This window comes from Cucurbita pepo, chromosome 18 (genome assembly GCF_057944985.1).
Source record: "Cucurbita pepo subsp. pepo isolate OVF chromosome 18, ASM5794498v1, whole genome shotgun sequence".
Classification (NCBI taxonomy): Eukaryota; Viridiplantae; Streptophyta; class Magnoliopsida; order Cucurbitales; family Cucurbitaceae; genus Cucurbita; species Cucurbita pepo.
In genome coordinates, this window is record NC_141815.1 from 10,921,256 (window position 1) to 10,934,810 (window position 13,555).

The 13,555-nt window shown below is 36.3% G+C and overlaps 2 protein-coding genes across 3 annotated transcripts; both read left to right on the forward strand.

The window, feature by feature from the left end:
- Window positions 1-709: 709 nt before the first annotated feature.
- On the forward strand, window positions 710-10,343 carry LOC111779990 (zinc finger protein BRUTUS). 2 transcript variants are annotated; one of them, XM_087119660.1, is made up of 15 exons: window positions 710-1,339; window positions 2,423-2,632; window positions 3,083-3,277; window positions 3,355-3,719; window positions 4,012-4,240; window positions 4,480-4,648; window positions 4,789-6,036; window positions 6,139-6,310; window positions 6,437-6,658; window positions 6,730-6,867; window positions 8,072-8,306; window positions 8,419-8,478; window positions 9,013-9,084; window positions 9,416-9,558; window positions 10,015-10,343. In XM_087119660.1, the coding sequence occupies exons 1-15, from the start codon at window positions 1,019-1,021 to the stop codon at window positions 10,016-10,018; spliced, it is 3,783 nt and encodes a 1,260-aa protein (XP_086975786.1). In that variant the 5' UTR covers window positions 710-1,018; the 3' UTR covers window positions 10,019-10,343. The 2 variants fall into 2 exon arrangements, with proteins under 2 accessions (XP_086975786.1, XP_023515986.2); XM_023660218.2 differs by lacking the exon at window positions 10,015-10,343 and having other exon boundaries at window positions 9,416-9,813.
- A 1,067-nt stretch (window positions 10,344-11,410) lies between these two features.
- Window positions 11,411-12,732, forward strand: LOC111779669 (uncharacterized). Its single transcript, XM_023659777.2, has 2 exons — window positions 11,411-12,270; window positions 12,385-12,732. Exons 1-2 carry the CDS (start codon window positions 11,683-11,685, stop codon window positions 12,448-12,450), a joined length of 654 nt encoding a protein of 217 aa, XP_023515545.2. The 5' UTR covers window positions 11,411-11,682; the 3' UTR covers window positions 12,451-12,732.
- The last annotated feature ends 823 nt before the right edge of the window (window positions 12,733-13,555 follow it).

The following is a 13,555-nucleotide window of genomic DNA, read 5'->3' on the forward strand; positions in this document are numbered from 1 at the left end:
ATTTAAATAGGAAATCCAATCTTCATATTAACTTTTTAAATTTATATTATATAAAAATGTGTTTTAAAAATACAAAAATACAAAAAAAAAAAAAATATAATTTGACACATAGAACGTGGTGGAATGAAATGAGGGGTGAAAATGCATGGATGAAGCCTTATTTAATTTATATATTTAAAAAAAATGCATGGATGATGCCTTATTTCATTCGTATATTTTTAAAATTTATTCAAATCGTCTCAAATTTTAATTCGTGGAAAATATAATAGTTTAACGATATATTGAATGAACGAGATTTTATAATTTTTTAAATATAAATTTACGTCTATTAATATTTAGATTAACGAGTTTTGTATATTTATAATCATAATTTAGAGAAAATGGAAAGCTAAAACAAATATTTCAAATTTTTTTTTCTTTTTAAATAAAAGAAAAAGAAAAATAATTATAATTGATTAAGTTTATTTTATTACCATTTTTTTTTTATATTTTTTAAATTAGAAAAAAGATTGTGGCAATCTTAGAGAGGAGGCAAAGGTTGTGTAGTGGCGAAGTATGAGTCAGGCAATCATCCTTCACACAAGCGGTACACGTGTCAGGTTGCGAACAGAAAGAGGTGACGTCAGCGTCCACGATGGCAATATTTCGGTCCACGTTTCATCGAGGCGGGTATAAAAGGCTCTCCCTCGTCTACTCATGAGGCTTTGGCCATAGTTGTTTTATTCTTATCGACATCACCGTAAGTTCGTAGCCAGGCCTACCCTTTCTTCTCCGTTGAATAATACGAAGCAGATAATACAAAGATTTAGAGAGAGAAAGTTACGTGAAAAGGCGAAAGTAATTGAGACAGAGAGAGGAGGAGATGGAACCAAGAGCTGTAGCAGCTGAGAGTGGGGAGCTGGAAGCATAGTTGGAGCGAGGAAGAACTGGAGAGGACGAGAGAGAATTTGGAGAAAGGAGGTGTTAGATAGGAAGGAATTTCGGAGAGAGTTCTTGCGAGAGGTGGTTTTAGAGTGAGATGGCGACGCCGTTGACAGGGCTACATCACAGGGACGGTGGCGGAGGGGTGGCTTTTTTGGCTAATTCTGTTAATAAAATGGATTCCGCGTCGGCTCCGTCGTCTCCGTCGTCGCCGAATGATTGTTTGAGGAGCTCCGAGCCACAGTCTCCGATTCTTATTTTCCTTTTCTTCCACAAAGCTATTCGCAAAGAGCTCGATACGCTACACCGGCTGGCCATGGCATTTGCCATCGGCCAGAGAGCAGATATTCGGCCGCTATTTGAACGATATCATTTTCTTAGATCGATTTACAAGCACCACTCCAATGCTGAAGACGAGGTAAAATTTCTGATCCATTTCCGTGCAGATTTGCACTTGTACATGTGTGGCTGATTTTCGCCTCGTTTGCTTTTCTTTGGAACCTAGCATTATCGATTAACTTCCTTCGAATGTTTAACTTCGGTTGCTGATTAAGTCGTAAGAGTCGGGAAGGACATGTGGTACTAGATTTTTGGTTAGGAATTGGAAAATTCTCAGAATCAGAATTATAATCTACTTTTCTGTATTGTTCAATGGTACTTAAATCGTTGCTTATGCGTCATTATTTTTTGAACATGTTAATACTGTTCAGTAGACCTCATTTCCTGTGTTCCTTTAATGCGGACTCCATTAAAGACGATTTGACCTCATGTGTCAATCTTCGTTCGGATAATTACTGGATTCTAATGTCCATTGTGCCCAATCGCCAGCTTAAGTAACGTCTCTTTGTCTTGTACAGCATAAGTCTGTCAATGAGTCAAATATTCTTTTGGAGGAAAGTAGAATTGAAGAAATAATTGAGCGTAAGAGTTTATATTTTGGTTGTTCTTGCTTAACATTCTGAGTTCTTTAATGTCTTCTACTTTTTCATGAAGTTTATGAGTGGAAATTTATCTTCATTTTGCATTAATACTCATTTTCAAGAACTCAAAATACTGAAATTAAAAAATGAATCTCGTATAGCGGTGGTGTACTTCAATCAAAGCAGGAGCTCTGCTGTTGTCTGTAAGAAAATATTTCAACTGAATGTAGTTCGGAGGGGATGGTATGAATACTGAGGATTCAACAATAATGAGGTGGTACATTAAATTAAATTTGTGGGAACCTATCAGGATATGAGCCAGTTGTTTTTTTTTTTTTTTTTTTTGACGAAATATCAATTATAGTGGCTTTTGCTGCTTCCTGCGTAAAAAAAGAGTGACTTAGAAGAAGCTGCCGTAAGAAGGTTGCAACGAATCATGGGATATTATTTTGCAACACTGAGCTTTCCCCCCCTACATTCTATTATTTTGCAACACTGCGTAATCGTCGTTTTCTTCTGTCGTTTTCTACCGACTTGCTGCTATAATTCTTACTTCTGAAAACTTAAATTTGGACTTGCAGGTAATTTTTCCTGCACTTGATATTCGTGTGAAGAATGTGGCACAGACATATTCCCTTGAACACAAGGGTGAAAGCAATCTATTTGATCAACTTTTTGAGCTTCTTAATTCCAATACACGAAATGATGAAAGCTTCCCAAGGGAGTTAGCGTCCTGCACTGGTGCCCTAAAGACATCTGTGAGCCAGCACATGGCTAAGGAAGAAGAGCAGGTACTCTGCGGTTGCCCATGTCTCCCTAATATCTTATGCAAATCTCTGATCACTAATTAGTTCCATCTTACAATTGCTGTGTTTAATAGTAGTTGAGATCTTAATTCTGTTGAAGAAATACACGAGTTTTGCACACTCAACCCTCAAGAAACAGTAGATGCTCTTAGTTTATACTACTTGTAATATCTTACCAATCCACATTCTTACTAAATCTGTGTATTAAAAATCCTGAATTTAACTTATAGTTTATCTGATATGATTAAATGGGACTGGGTGAGAGATATTTAAGTGTCCATGCAAAATTACTTAAATGGGACAAGAAACTACAGTGTTCTATGAGGTGATATATTAAAAATGGCAGGTTTTTGGGTTTATATTTTTGGCTGCATGTCTAGTGATACATATATACATTTTTTCTGACATATTCTCATTACTATATTCATTTTTCAGGTATTTCCCTTGCTTATAGAAAAGTTCACATTGGAAGAGCAGGCATCTCTCGTTTGGCAGTTCTTCTGCAGTATTCCTGTGTACATGATGGCTCAATTCCTCCCTTGGCTTTCTTCATCTGTTTCACCTGATGAATTTCAGGATCTACAGAAATGTTTAACTAATGTAGTCCCCGAGGAAAAGCTTCTTCAACAGGTATAGGTTTTACTTGGGTTCTTTCTTCTGATATGCTAATTTGATTTATAGCCAATTACTGATACTCTTTATGTAAGGTCATATTTACTTGGATGGAAGAGAGAAGTTGTGACACCGTATCAACAAGTTGCTTTGATGATTCTCCAGTTCTACATCATTCAGATCCTACTACTCATACATCAAATCATCAAGGAAATGTAAATTGTGCTTGTGCATTGACCAGCCATGGGAAAAGGAAATATTTGGAGTCCAGTTCTGATACATCAGATTATGTGGTAACTCATCCAATTAATGAAATACTGTTTTGGCATAATGCCATCGAAAGGGAGTTGAATGACATAGCTGAGGAGGCTAGGAAGATACAACTTTCTGGGAAGTTTAGTAATCTATCAACTTTTAACGAGAGGTTGCAATTCATTGCTGAAGTTTGCATTTATCATAGGTATATTACTCTTATTCTTTTATTGCACAGATAGTTGGAGTACGTCAGAGAAAAATTATAGCACTAATTTCATAAAAATGAAATGGTTCCATAATTTGGCTGTAGTTTTGAAAAAAAAAGTCTATAATTTAGGTCGTACTTATACTTAAAAATTTCATATGGAACACATTTTCATTTTTAATTGTTATTGCCTGCAGATTTATTGCACAAGTTCGTTTTCATTTTCATTTAGCTATTTTCTAAAAATTATTCAACAAAACTTGTATTACTCACCCCTCTTTTCTCATCACAGTATTGCTGAGGACAAGGTAATCTTTCCTACAGTAGATGGAGAGTTTTCTTTTTTCCAGGAACATGCTGAAGAAGAAAGTCAATTCAATGAGTTTAGTTGCCTGATTGAAAATATTCAAAGGGCAGGGGCTAGTTCTACTTCAAGAGATGAATTTTACGTGAAGTTGTGTTCTCATGCTGATCAAATAATAGATACCATTAAGAGGCACTTCCATAATGAAGAAGTTCAGGTGACCTTCCTGGTTGATATGACATCTTATTGCAATTTTCTTCCTCACTTCCTGGTTGATATGACATCTTAAAACGTGCAGCAAGTTCCTTATACTTTTATTACGGTATACAAACATCTATTTTCATGAAAGCTTAGAAGAGTACCTTTATGGAAGATAAATGTGATAACTTGAAAATGAATGTATCTTATATTTTCTGAAAGATGGGTTGAAGCTATATTGATTCCCTTGGCCTTTAGGTTCTTCCACTTGCTAGAAAGCACTTTAGTTGCAAGAGACAACGGGAATTGTTGTATCAAAGTTTGTGTATGATGCCTCTGAAATTGATTGAACGAGTCTTGCCATGGCTGGTAGGATCATTAAAAGAAGATGAGGCTAGAGATTTTCTCAAGAACATGCAGTTGGCAGGTTTGTTGATTTTTCTAATTTGTCTGTTCTTTTCAAGAGACAAACCTATGAAACTTTTACTGCAGCTGTCTATTATATTCTTTTTGTTGATGATATTAATATTTTTAGTCGTTCTGATAGCTTATAGTTCTCTTAATCAGCTCCAGCTAAAGATACTGCTTTGGTGACTCTCTTTTCTGGTTGGGCTTGCAAGGCCCGCAATGATGGTTTGTGCATATCTTCAAGAGCAGCTGGCTGTTGTGCAGTTCAAAGGTTACCTGATATTGAAGAAGACACTGTTCAATCGTCTTGTTCATGTGCCCCTGCATTGATTGCAAGGGAAGGTCCAAAATCCGATCCAGAAGAAACTAATGTTCATGTTAAGAGGCCAGCCATACGGAATGTTCCTATGTCATGCAGACTTTGTGATGGCCGTATTGCTTCAGAGACCGTTAATGCCCAGCAACAATGTTGTGGTGATCAGTCCTGCCGTGTTCCAGCTTTAGGAGTAAACAGCAAGAATCTGGGGTTAAGTTCTATTTTCTCATCCAAGTCTATGCGATCCTTATCTCCCAGCTCTTGTGCACCTTCTCTCAATTCCAGCCTTTTTTCATGGGAAACGGATAATGCCACTTCTGATGTTGGGTCTGCAGGACGTCCCATTGATACTATTTTTAAATTTCACAAAGCGATACGCAAAGACTTGGAATATTTAGATGTTGAATCTGGAAAACTTGGTGATTGTGATGGAACATTTCTCCGGCAATTTATTGGAAGATTTCGCCTTCTATGGGGGTTATATCGCGCTCATAGTAATGCTGAAGATGATATTGTATTTCCTGCTCTGGAATCCAAAGAGACATTGCACAATGTAAGTCACTCATATACGCTCGACCATAAGCAGGAGGAAAAACTATTTGAGGATATTTCATGTGTTCTCTCTGAGATTTCACTCCTTCATGAAAGTCTGCATGAGGTTCAGTTAGATGAGAGTTATTCTAAAAGTGACGTAGGTTCTGTTAATATGGCGGGGAAGGATTGTAATAGAATGTACAACGAGCTTGCTACAAAGCTTCAAGGAATGTGCAAATCTATAAGAGTTACCCTGGATCAGCATATTTTTAGGGAAGAACTTGAACTTTGGCCGCTGTTTGGGAAACACTTTTCCGTCGAGGAGCAAGACAAAATAGTTGGTCGTATTATTGGGACAACAGGTGCTGAAGTTCTCCAGTCAATGTTGCCATGGGTAACATCTGCACTTACTCAAGACGAACAGAATACCATGATGGATACGTGGAAGCAGGCCACGAGAAACACCATGTTCAACGAATGGCTCAACGATTGTTGGAGAGGGACTGCTTCGTCTACTTTAAATGGTGAAACATCGGAAGCTTGTGTTGCTGAGAAAGGTTTTTCCATATTTATTGATCTCACACTCATGTTGGATGTTCCTCGATTGTTCAGTAATGAAAAAAAATTGTATTCACATATCTCTCTTTCTCTCCTTCCAGATTCTGGGCTCATTGAGAGCTTGGATCAGAATGATCAAATGTTCAAGCCTGGCTGGAAAGATATTTTTCGCATGAACCAAAATGAACTTGAATCAGAAATCAGAAAGGTTTATCAGGACTCGACTCTTGATCCAAGGAGAAAAGCATATCTTGTGCAGAATCTTATGACCAGGTATGGTTTGATATAATATTTTATCATAAGCTTTGATCTACCTCCAAATTGCATAGCACGTGTTACTTCAATGTGTTGCTATGCTGTTGAATTTAAAATTAATTGCATGCTATTGTCTTCAATTAGTCGCTGGATTGCTGCACAGCAGAAATTGCCTCAAGCAAACATAGAAGACAATTCCAATGGTGAAGATGCAGCAGGACGAACACCATCTTTTCGTTGTGTCGAGAAAAAAATATTTGGGTGTGAACATTACACTAGAAACTGCAAGCTTCTTGCTGCTTGCTGCGGAAAGTTATTTACTTGTCGATTTTGTCATGATAATGTCAGCGATCACTCAATGGACAGGTATTATTTCAGGATTTACATCAAATTCAAGTGGTGTTTTGCCCCTCTGATATTTTGTCCCATGATTTTAGGAAAGCAACATCAGAGATGATGTGTATGAACTGTCTAACAATTCAATCAGTTGGGCCAGTATGCACTACACCTTCTTGCAATGGATTATCAATGGCGAAATACTATTGCAATATTTGTAAATTTTTTGATGATGAAAGGTACAAATTCTGATACTTCATAATTTTTAAGAAATATGATATTATATATGTGGCTTGATAAGCCCTCAGAAGAAATGATATTCTCAAGCGAGATATCTAACGATTAATGTGCTAATTATGTTTATTAACAATTTTGTACATAACATCAGATACAAATGATTCCTTTGGTTGTTAATATTTCATGAAATTTTCCATTCTCTCAAGATTGTATATCATTTTTTTCCTATTTATATCTTGACTTGCATGCTGTAAACAGTAAGGGGTTGATAAATGGTGATTGCAACACATATTCATATGTTGACTTTAATTGCTAGAAGAAGTTGGACCAGATTAGAGATAAATAGACTTTAGCATTAAAAACTATCTTACGATATTTCATAGCAGGGCTGAAAGTTGTAGCTTGTAGGGACATCCTTCGGAAAAATGTTAGGTTTAATGTCTCCCTGTGGACGGTGGTGCCTTTTATCAGGATGATTTAGGTGTTATTCTTTCAGATTAGAGATCCTTTTTCTAGGTTTGGGCTCCACTTGTGCGCACTTTTTTTTTTTTTTTTTTTTTTCTGTAGATCCTTTCAACTTTCTCTTGATTGCCTTCATATATGGCTGGCAACAGGCAACTCTTAGTTGACTGAAATATCTATGGATAAAATTCCCAGTTACTGAGATTTGTGAATAAATATCAAGGAAAGACTAATTTCTTCAGGAGGTAGTTGAGTGAGTCAGTTTTCAACTTGAAGAGTCTTGGCCAAATCAAAATGGCTATCAACTGGAAATGATTCAAAATTTTGGTAACAAAATACTCAAAATGTAACTGAACCCAAGAAGACACTCAAATCTAGCCACAAAACTAGACTGCATAGGAAAGCTCAAATCTAATACCAAAATGACTACACCCAACAAAGCTTAAAATATCAGCAACCACAAAAATAGCTAGAGCTCCTGTCTAACCCCGAATCTTCAGAAAGCTAATGTTCAAATTTTTTGGTTAACTGATGGGAGAAATTGTTCCTGTGACCTTGTGGAGTACCTTAAATGATGTCTTTTGTGGCTATCCTCTTTCATGGGATTGTACCAATTGAAATGTTTTAACTCATCTGGTTTGTTGACTATTTCATCGAAGACTGTCATGATAAATAAATGTTTTTAGAATAACAGAAATCTAGCTAAATCTTTTTTGTATTCTCATTGTCACAATTGTTCTCTAGGACTGTGTATCATTGCCCATTTTGCAACTTATGCCGTGTTGGGAGGGGTCTTGGAATTGATTTTTTCCATTGCATGATTTGCAATTGTTGCCTTGGGATAAAGCTGGAGAGTCACAAGTGCCTGGAGAAAAGTTTAGAAACGAATTGTCCCATCTGTTGTGATTTCTTATTCACATCCAGTGCAACAGTCAGACCGCTACCCTGTGGTCATTACATGCATTCAGCTTGCTTTCAGGTTTGGATTATATCTTACGGATTCTGGATAATTTAAATGAACTCTGGTTGGTTGGTGTGTTCTGTAAAATGAGTTTAGGATATTGATGTTACATGCATTATGGTGTTTGTAGGCCTACACTTGCAGCCATTATACCTGTCCTATTTGCAGCAAGTCCTTGGGAGATATGGCGGTAAGGGAATTTTCATTTCTTTTTTGTTGATTTTTTGTGTTTATTCTGTCATTTTTTTTGGGCTTAATGTATTTTTTTTTCATCCTGTTTGATTCCCATAAATCAATCACCACAAGGTTAGAATTGCAATCAGTACTGTCAATGAGTCTTAAATCTTATGAGCTATCAGAAACGATTTGAGTGAATTTAGTTGAGGAATATCTTGTCGACCGATAGGTCAGATGTTCAAATCTCCCATCCTCATTTGTGGTTGAAAAAAAGAAAAGTTGGCTAGGAGAATATGTATTTCTACAAGCAGACATTTTTCATTTTTATTGTAATGAGCTTTCCTCTAGTCAGAATTTCTTTCTTTACATTTTATTAGCCTTGGGGAGTTTGACTAGTTTGTTCTTTACATGTCAAGTTCCTTTATCTTGCGAAGATGCCGGAGATTGTGACTTTTAACATCGTCCTTTAATGTTGTCATTTACACATAGAAGGCTATGTAAAGCAAATTTGAACCAGATTTTCATATTGTTTGTAACATGTGCTTAGGTATATTTTGGTATGCTTGATGCCTTGTTGGCTGCTGAGGAGCTGCCAGAGGAGTACAGGGAACGTTGCCAGGTACATTCTCTGTCATTTCTTCTCTGTTGGTGGTTTAGGAATTGGTTTGAGGGCGTTATTGTTCTTGATTGTGTAACTTCATCATTACAAAAAAAAAAAAAAAATCTCGAATTCTTCCTTCCTCTCCAACACAAAAAAGGAGTTTATTTTTAACCCTTTAACTTGGCTTCAATAATCTAATTCGAAGCAAATATTTGACTTGGCGAAGTTAGGAATTTGAAATGATGTTAAAAAAAGAGGCTTATAGTTTAGTTATTTCTTCCATATCGATATTATTTGTGATTTAACTTAATAAAAGGTGCAAGTAGTCTAATGAGGGTGTGGAATCCAGGACATACTGTGCAATGACTGTGAACGGAAAGGCACATCGCGGTTCCATTGGCTATATCATAAATGCGAGTTCTGCGGATCATACAACACCCGAGTAATCAAGAACGATGCCGCATATGCCGCTGAATGCCCCTCTTCCAATCAGTGAGATTTCTTTTACAGTGACAAAAGTAATATACACGCTTTTTATTGCTTTCTTTCTTTTGTACATATTATTATATCAATCCCTCTCCACCAGGAAACTGGTTTTTTTTATTACATCTAATTCACACGTTGTTCATATCGGTCTGTGTAGATTCCTCTTCCTGATCCCATTTTATTTGCTTTCAAGATTCATCCTGCGAACTGTAAAATTGAATTTACTTTGAAATTCAATGTTCATAGAACACCATCGACTTACCCTTTCCTGATCCATTTCATATCCCTCGTTGCTTGCATTCACCTTTTTTCCCGGTTTGGAAATGATTCTCTGTTTATTGTTCTCATTTTGGTTTCCAATTTTGCTTTTTTGTGTGTTGAAATTGATATTTCCTGAAAAACGCAGTTTGTTACTACATCTATTGTGTATATTCCTTTTCGTGTAATTCTAATATTTTACAGATAACGACCACTGGCTCTTCTCCTCGGCAAGATACATACCTCATTGCTAAGGCGAGGTATCTTTTTTTCATAAATAGATTGTGTATGGTCGTGGGTAGCTTGTTGTACCAAATCCTTGTTTCCAAGGTCACACCAGCGTCCCACCTCAAATGGTTCAAAATCTTTGTGTAGGTCCTGATGGTTTTTTTTTTTTTTTTTTTTTTTTTTTTTTTTTTTTTTTTTTTAAATTATTTTCTTTTTGGTTTTAAGTTTTACATTAAAATGGTTAAATTTTGGGAGAGTGGAAGTGGAAGGAGGAATAAGAAAACAAATCATGTGCGTATTACTAATCTTGGCCACCTAATTTATTTAAAATAAACTCTCTCAATTGTGTGTTCCCATGTTCAATTAATTTGAAGAGGATTATTGAAGTTGGTTTAATTAATAGTTTACAATGCAAGCAAAAAGGCTTTCAAAAAGTTAATTTGATTGCAAGTTTGGTAAAACTGGTTTAATTAATAAATGCAAGGAATATATATAGGTTAGGTTTAGTCTCTAGAATTCATTTTTATGTTAGGATAAAACTCTCCTAAATAGTTCTTATAAAAAAGGACTAATGATGAGAATTTTGATTAAACCATAAGAAAAAATTTGAGATTGGATTTTAATTTTTTTTTTTTTTTTTTATACTAAATTTCTAATTTAACATTTTTGAAGGCTAGTGGGTATTATGTTTATAACTTAGGACTAATTTTCTCTCTCGAGTTGAGCTCGATTAAATTTGAGTATTGCAAAAGTTATGTTTATAACTTAGGACTAATTTTCTCTCTCGCGCGATGAGCTTGAGATTAAATTTGAGTATTACAAAAGTTTTTTTAGTAGAATGAAAATTTGAATATTTTTAGTAGAATGAAAAGATCTATTAATAAATGTCTACTCGAGTTGAAACAAAAATTAAAATATTGTTGATTCACGTCATAAATATAAAAATGGAATATTTTGAAAACAACCAACATTTTATTCTATTTCAGTTTGTCGTCTTTCACATAAATAATCTAAAGAGTTAAATAATGTGTTAAGAGTTATTTTTCAATCTTACCGTTAAAATTAAATGCTCACGAGATCACTCATGAGATCACAAGATCTTTTTTATCTAATTTAATGATAACGTTAACAAATGAACTCATTTTAAAAACATTTTCCATTTAATACAATTATTTTATGTCACATATATATTTTTATTCAAATTCAAGTGAAGATTGTAATGGTTAAGAAAGTATCATATTTAATTTGATTAGTTTAAAAGTTCGACCGTTAAATTTAATTTTTGACTTTTATTTATTTATTTATTTATTTGGTTGTTTTAATTCAATAAAGTTGAGGTATTAAAGGTTTAAAGTGTTCCATACCGCTTGTGACTTGGCCAACATTTTACTCTCAGCCACACCAAAAAGCCTAAACCGACCCGCCTCCTCTCCCCCTTTCATTCTTTAAGCACCTTTTCCCCGCGACTCTCATTTCCCATACCCTCTCCTTTCTCCCCTTCCACTCTTCTACCTCGCATTAGCTCAACCTCTTCCCCTCCCCAATCCCGATTCTCGCCCCCTAACTTCACTGACAAGGCTCTGGAATTGCAGGCCTTCTGTGTTCTTCGCCGAATTTTAGCTTCGAATTCTTGCGATCAAGCTCATGGCTATGGCGCCTGATCGATCAAAGCCGCTGCACAACTTCTCCTTGCCGTATCTCAAATGGGGCTCCCAGAGATTCCTCAAGTGTATGAAGCTTTCTTCTAACTCCAACCCCGCTTCTCATCGCCAATCGGAATCCTACCGAGTTCGGGAGAGACCTATTAATTCTAAAGGCGCGAACTTCACCAGATTCTCCTCTCCGATGAAACCTAGTGAAGGGAACAACGATCGGAGCAGTTCCATTGAAATCATGCGCGAGAAGATCATGCTCGATATTAGGGAGGAATCGAAGAGACTCAAGTTTTCGATTGCTGATGAAGGCGGCGAGGGAGAATCCGCTGCGGCTCGGCCGTGGAATTTGCGGACTCGTAGAGCAGCGTGTAAGGCTCCTCAAGATGAGACGACTCCAGACTTCGGTTCATCTTCGATCAAAGCTGTAACGAAGAAGGAGAAGGAGAAGGAGAAGAATCGGAGTACGTTATTTGTATCGCTGTCGAAAGAAGAGCTTGAAGAGGACTTCGCGGTGCTCGTCGGTAAGCTACCGAGGAGGCCAAAGAAGAGGCCTAGAACTGTACAAAAGCAATTGGATGTAAGAATAGGGAGGAATTTCAGTTTTCAATCGATTTCATTCCACTGTTCTTCTGGATAGATTTCATTCCATTGTTCTTCTGAATGGTTATTGATTTTACTCATCATTTTGCAGGCACTTTTTCCTGGGCTGTTACTGACTGAAATCACTGTAGATTCATATAAAGTTGCTGAAACTTGAAAGGTTCCATTTGGTTTCTACTTCGGATATCATGATTCTTGCTGACTGCCATTTCTGAATTGGATATGCAGGAGAGATGAAATCTCCTTGCTGTTTGTGGTAACATATTCTCTGTTTCTATCACAATAATGGCTAGAAAAGCAAGATGTGTGAATACTTAGCAAAATAAAATTTGAAGTAACTGTAAATTCTGTGTGCCAAGTTTCTTGATTGTTCTGTTCATACTATAATCCTTAACCATCTGGAATGCAATGGCAGGCATGTTGGTTCTTGGGTTCATAACTCTCATTCTCCTCTAGGTGGATAGTTTGTTCATCTGGGAAAATTTCTTGTTGGGCAATCTTAAATTTAGCTCTATTCAAAGGTTTAGTTAGGTATCAGTTACTTCTGCAATATCAACAGTTTTGATATTTACATAAGGACAGAGCTCTGTTCTTCAGCATAAGCGCCTTTATCTATTCTTTGTCAATTGCTTTGGGGGTAGCTTCAAAAGTCTGAAATGAAAGCGTGAAGCCATTTTTTTTTTTGGGATGAAAACTAATTTGGAAGAAATCTTATAACTTTTTGGTGAGATCACACGTCGATTGGAAGGGGGAACGAAGCATTCCTTATAAGGGTGTGGAAACCTCTCCCTAATCGATGAGTTTTAAAATTGTGAGGCTAACGTTGATATTTAATGGGCTAAAACTGACAATATCTACAAACAATGGGCTTGAACTATTACAAATAGTATTAGAACTAGACACCGGACAATGTGCCAGTGAGGACATTAATCCAAAAGGTGAATTACATCAGCGTTCTATTTTCGCTTCTTGTTTGTAGATTGTTTGATTTCTAGTACCTTTTGTTGGGACAAAGTTCTTCAAGGAGTTTACTCCACAAGGAAACCTTCTACTCTCATTCAAGCGCATTAATAGTTTCGATCTTATCTCTACCATTTTTTTTTTTTTGTCAGCATTGTGAATGAATCAGGTCTTTATCATGGGAAGATGTTGATATCAGTTTTAGACACCGAACAGTGTGCCAGCGAAAACGCTGGTCCAAAAGGTGGATTACATCAGTTCTATTTTCACTTCTTGCTTGCATCCTAATGCAAACAAGAGGA

Excerpts from the sequence above, each read along its gene's own strand:
- LOC111779990 (XM_087119660.1), top strand. The coding sequence starts at position 1,019 with ATGGCGACGCCGTTGACAGGGCTACATCACAGGGACGGTGGCGGAGGG. Across the intron at positions 1,340-2,422 it reads ACTCCAATGCTGAAGACGAG|GTAATTTTTCCTGCACTTGA; the intron begins GTAAAATTTCTG and ends TTGGACTTGCAG. Across the intron at positions 2,633-3,082 it reads TGGCTAAGGAAGAAGAGCAG|GTATTTCCCTTGCTTATAGA; the intron begins GTACTCTGCGGT and ends TTCATTTTTCAG.
- LOC111779669 (XM_023659777.2), top strand. The coding sequence starts at position 11,683 with ATGGCTATGGCGCCTGATCGATCAAAGCCGCTGCACAACTTCTCCTTG. Across the intron at positions 12,271-12,384 it reads CTGTACAAAAGCAATTGGAT|GCACTTTTTCCTGGGCTGTT; the intron begins GTAAGAATAGGG and ends ATCATTTTGCAG.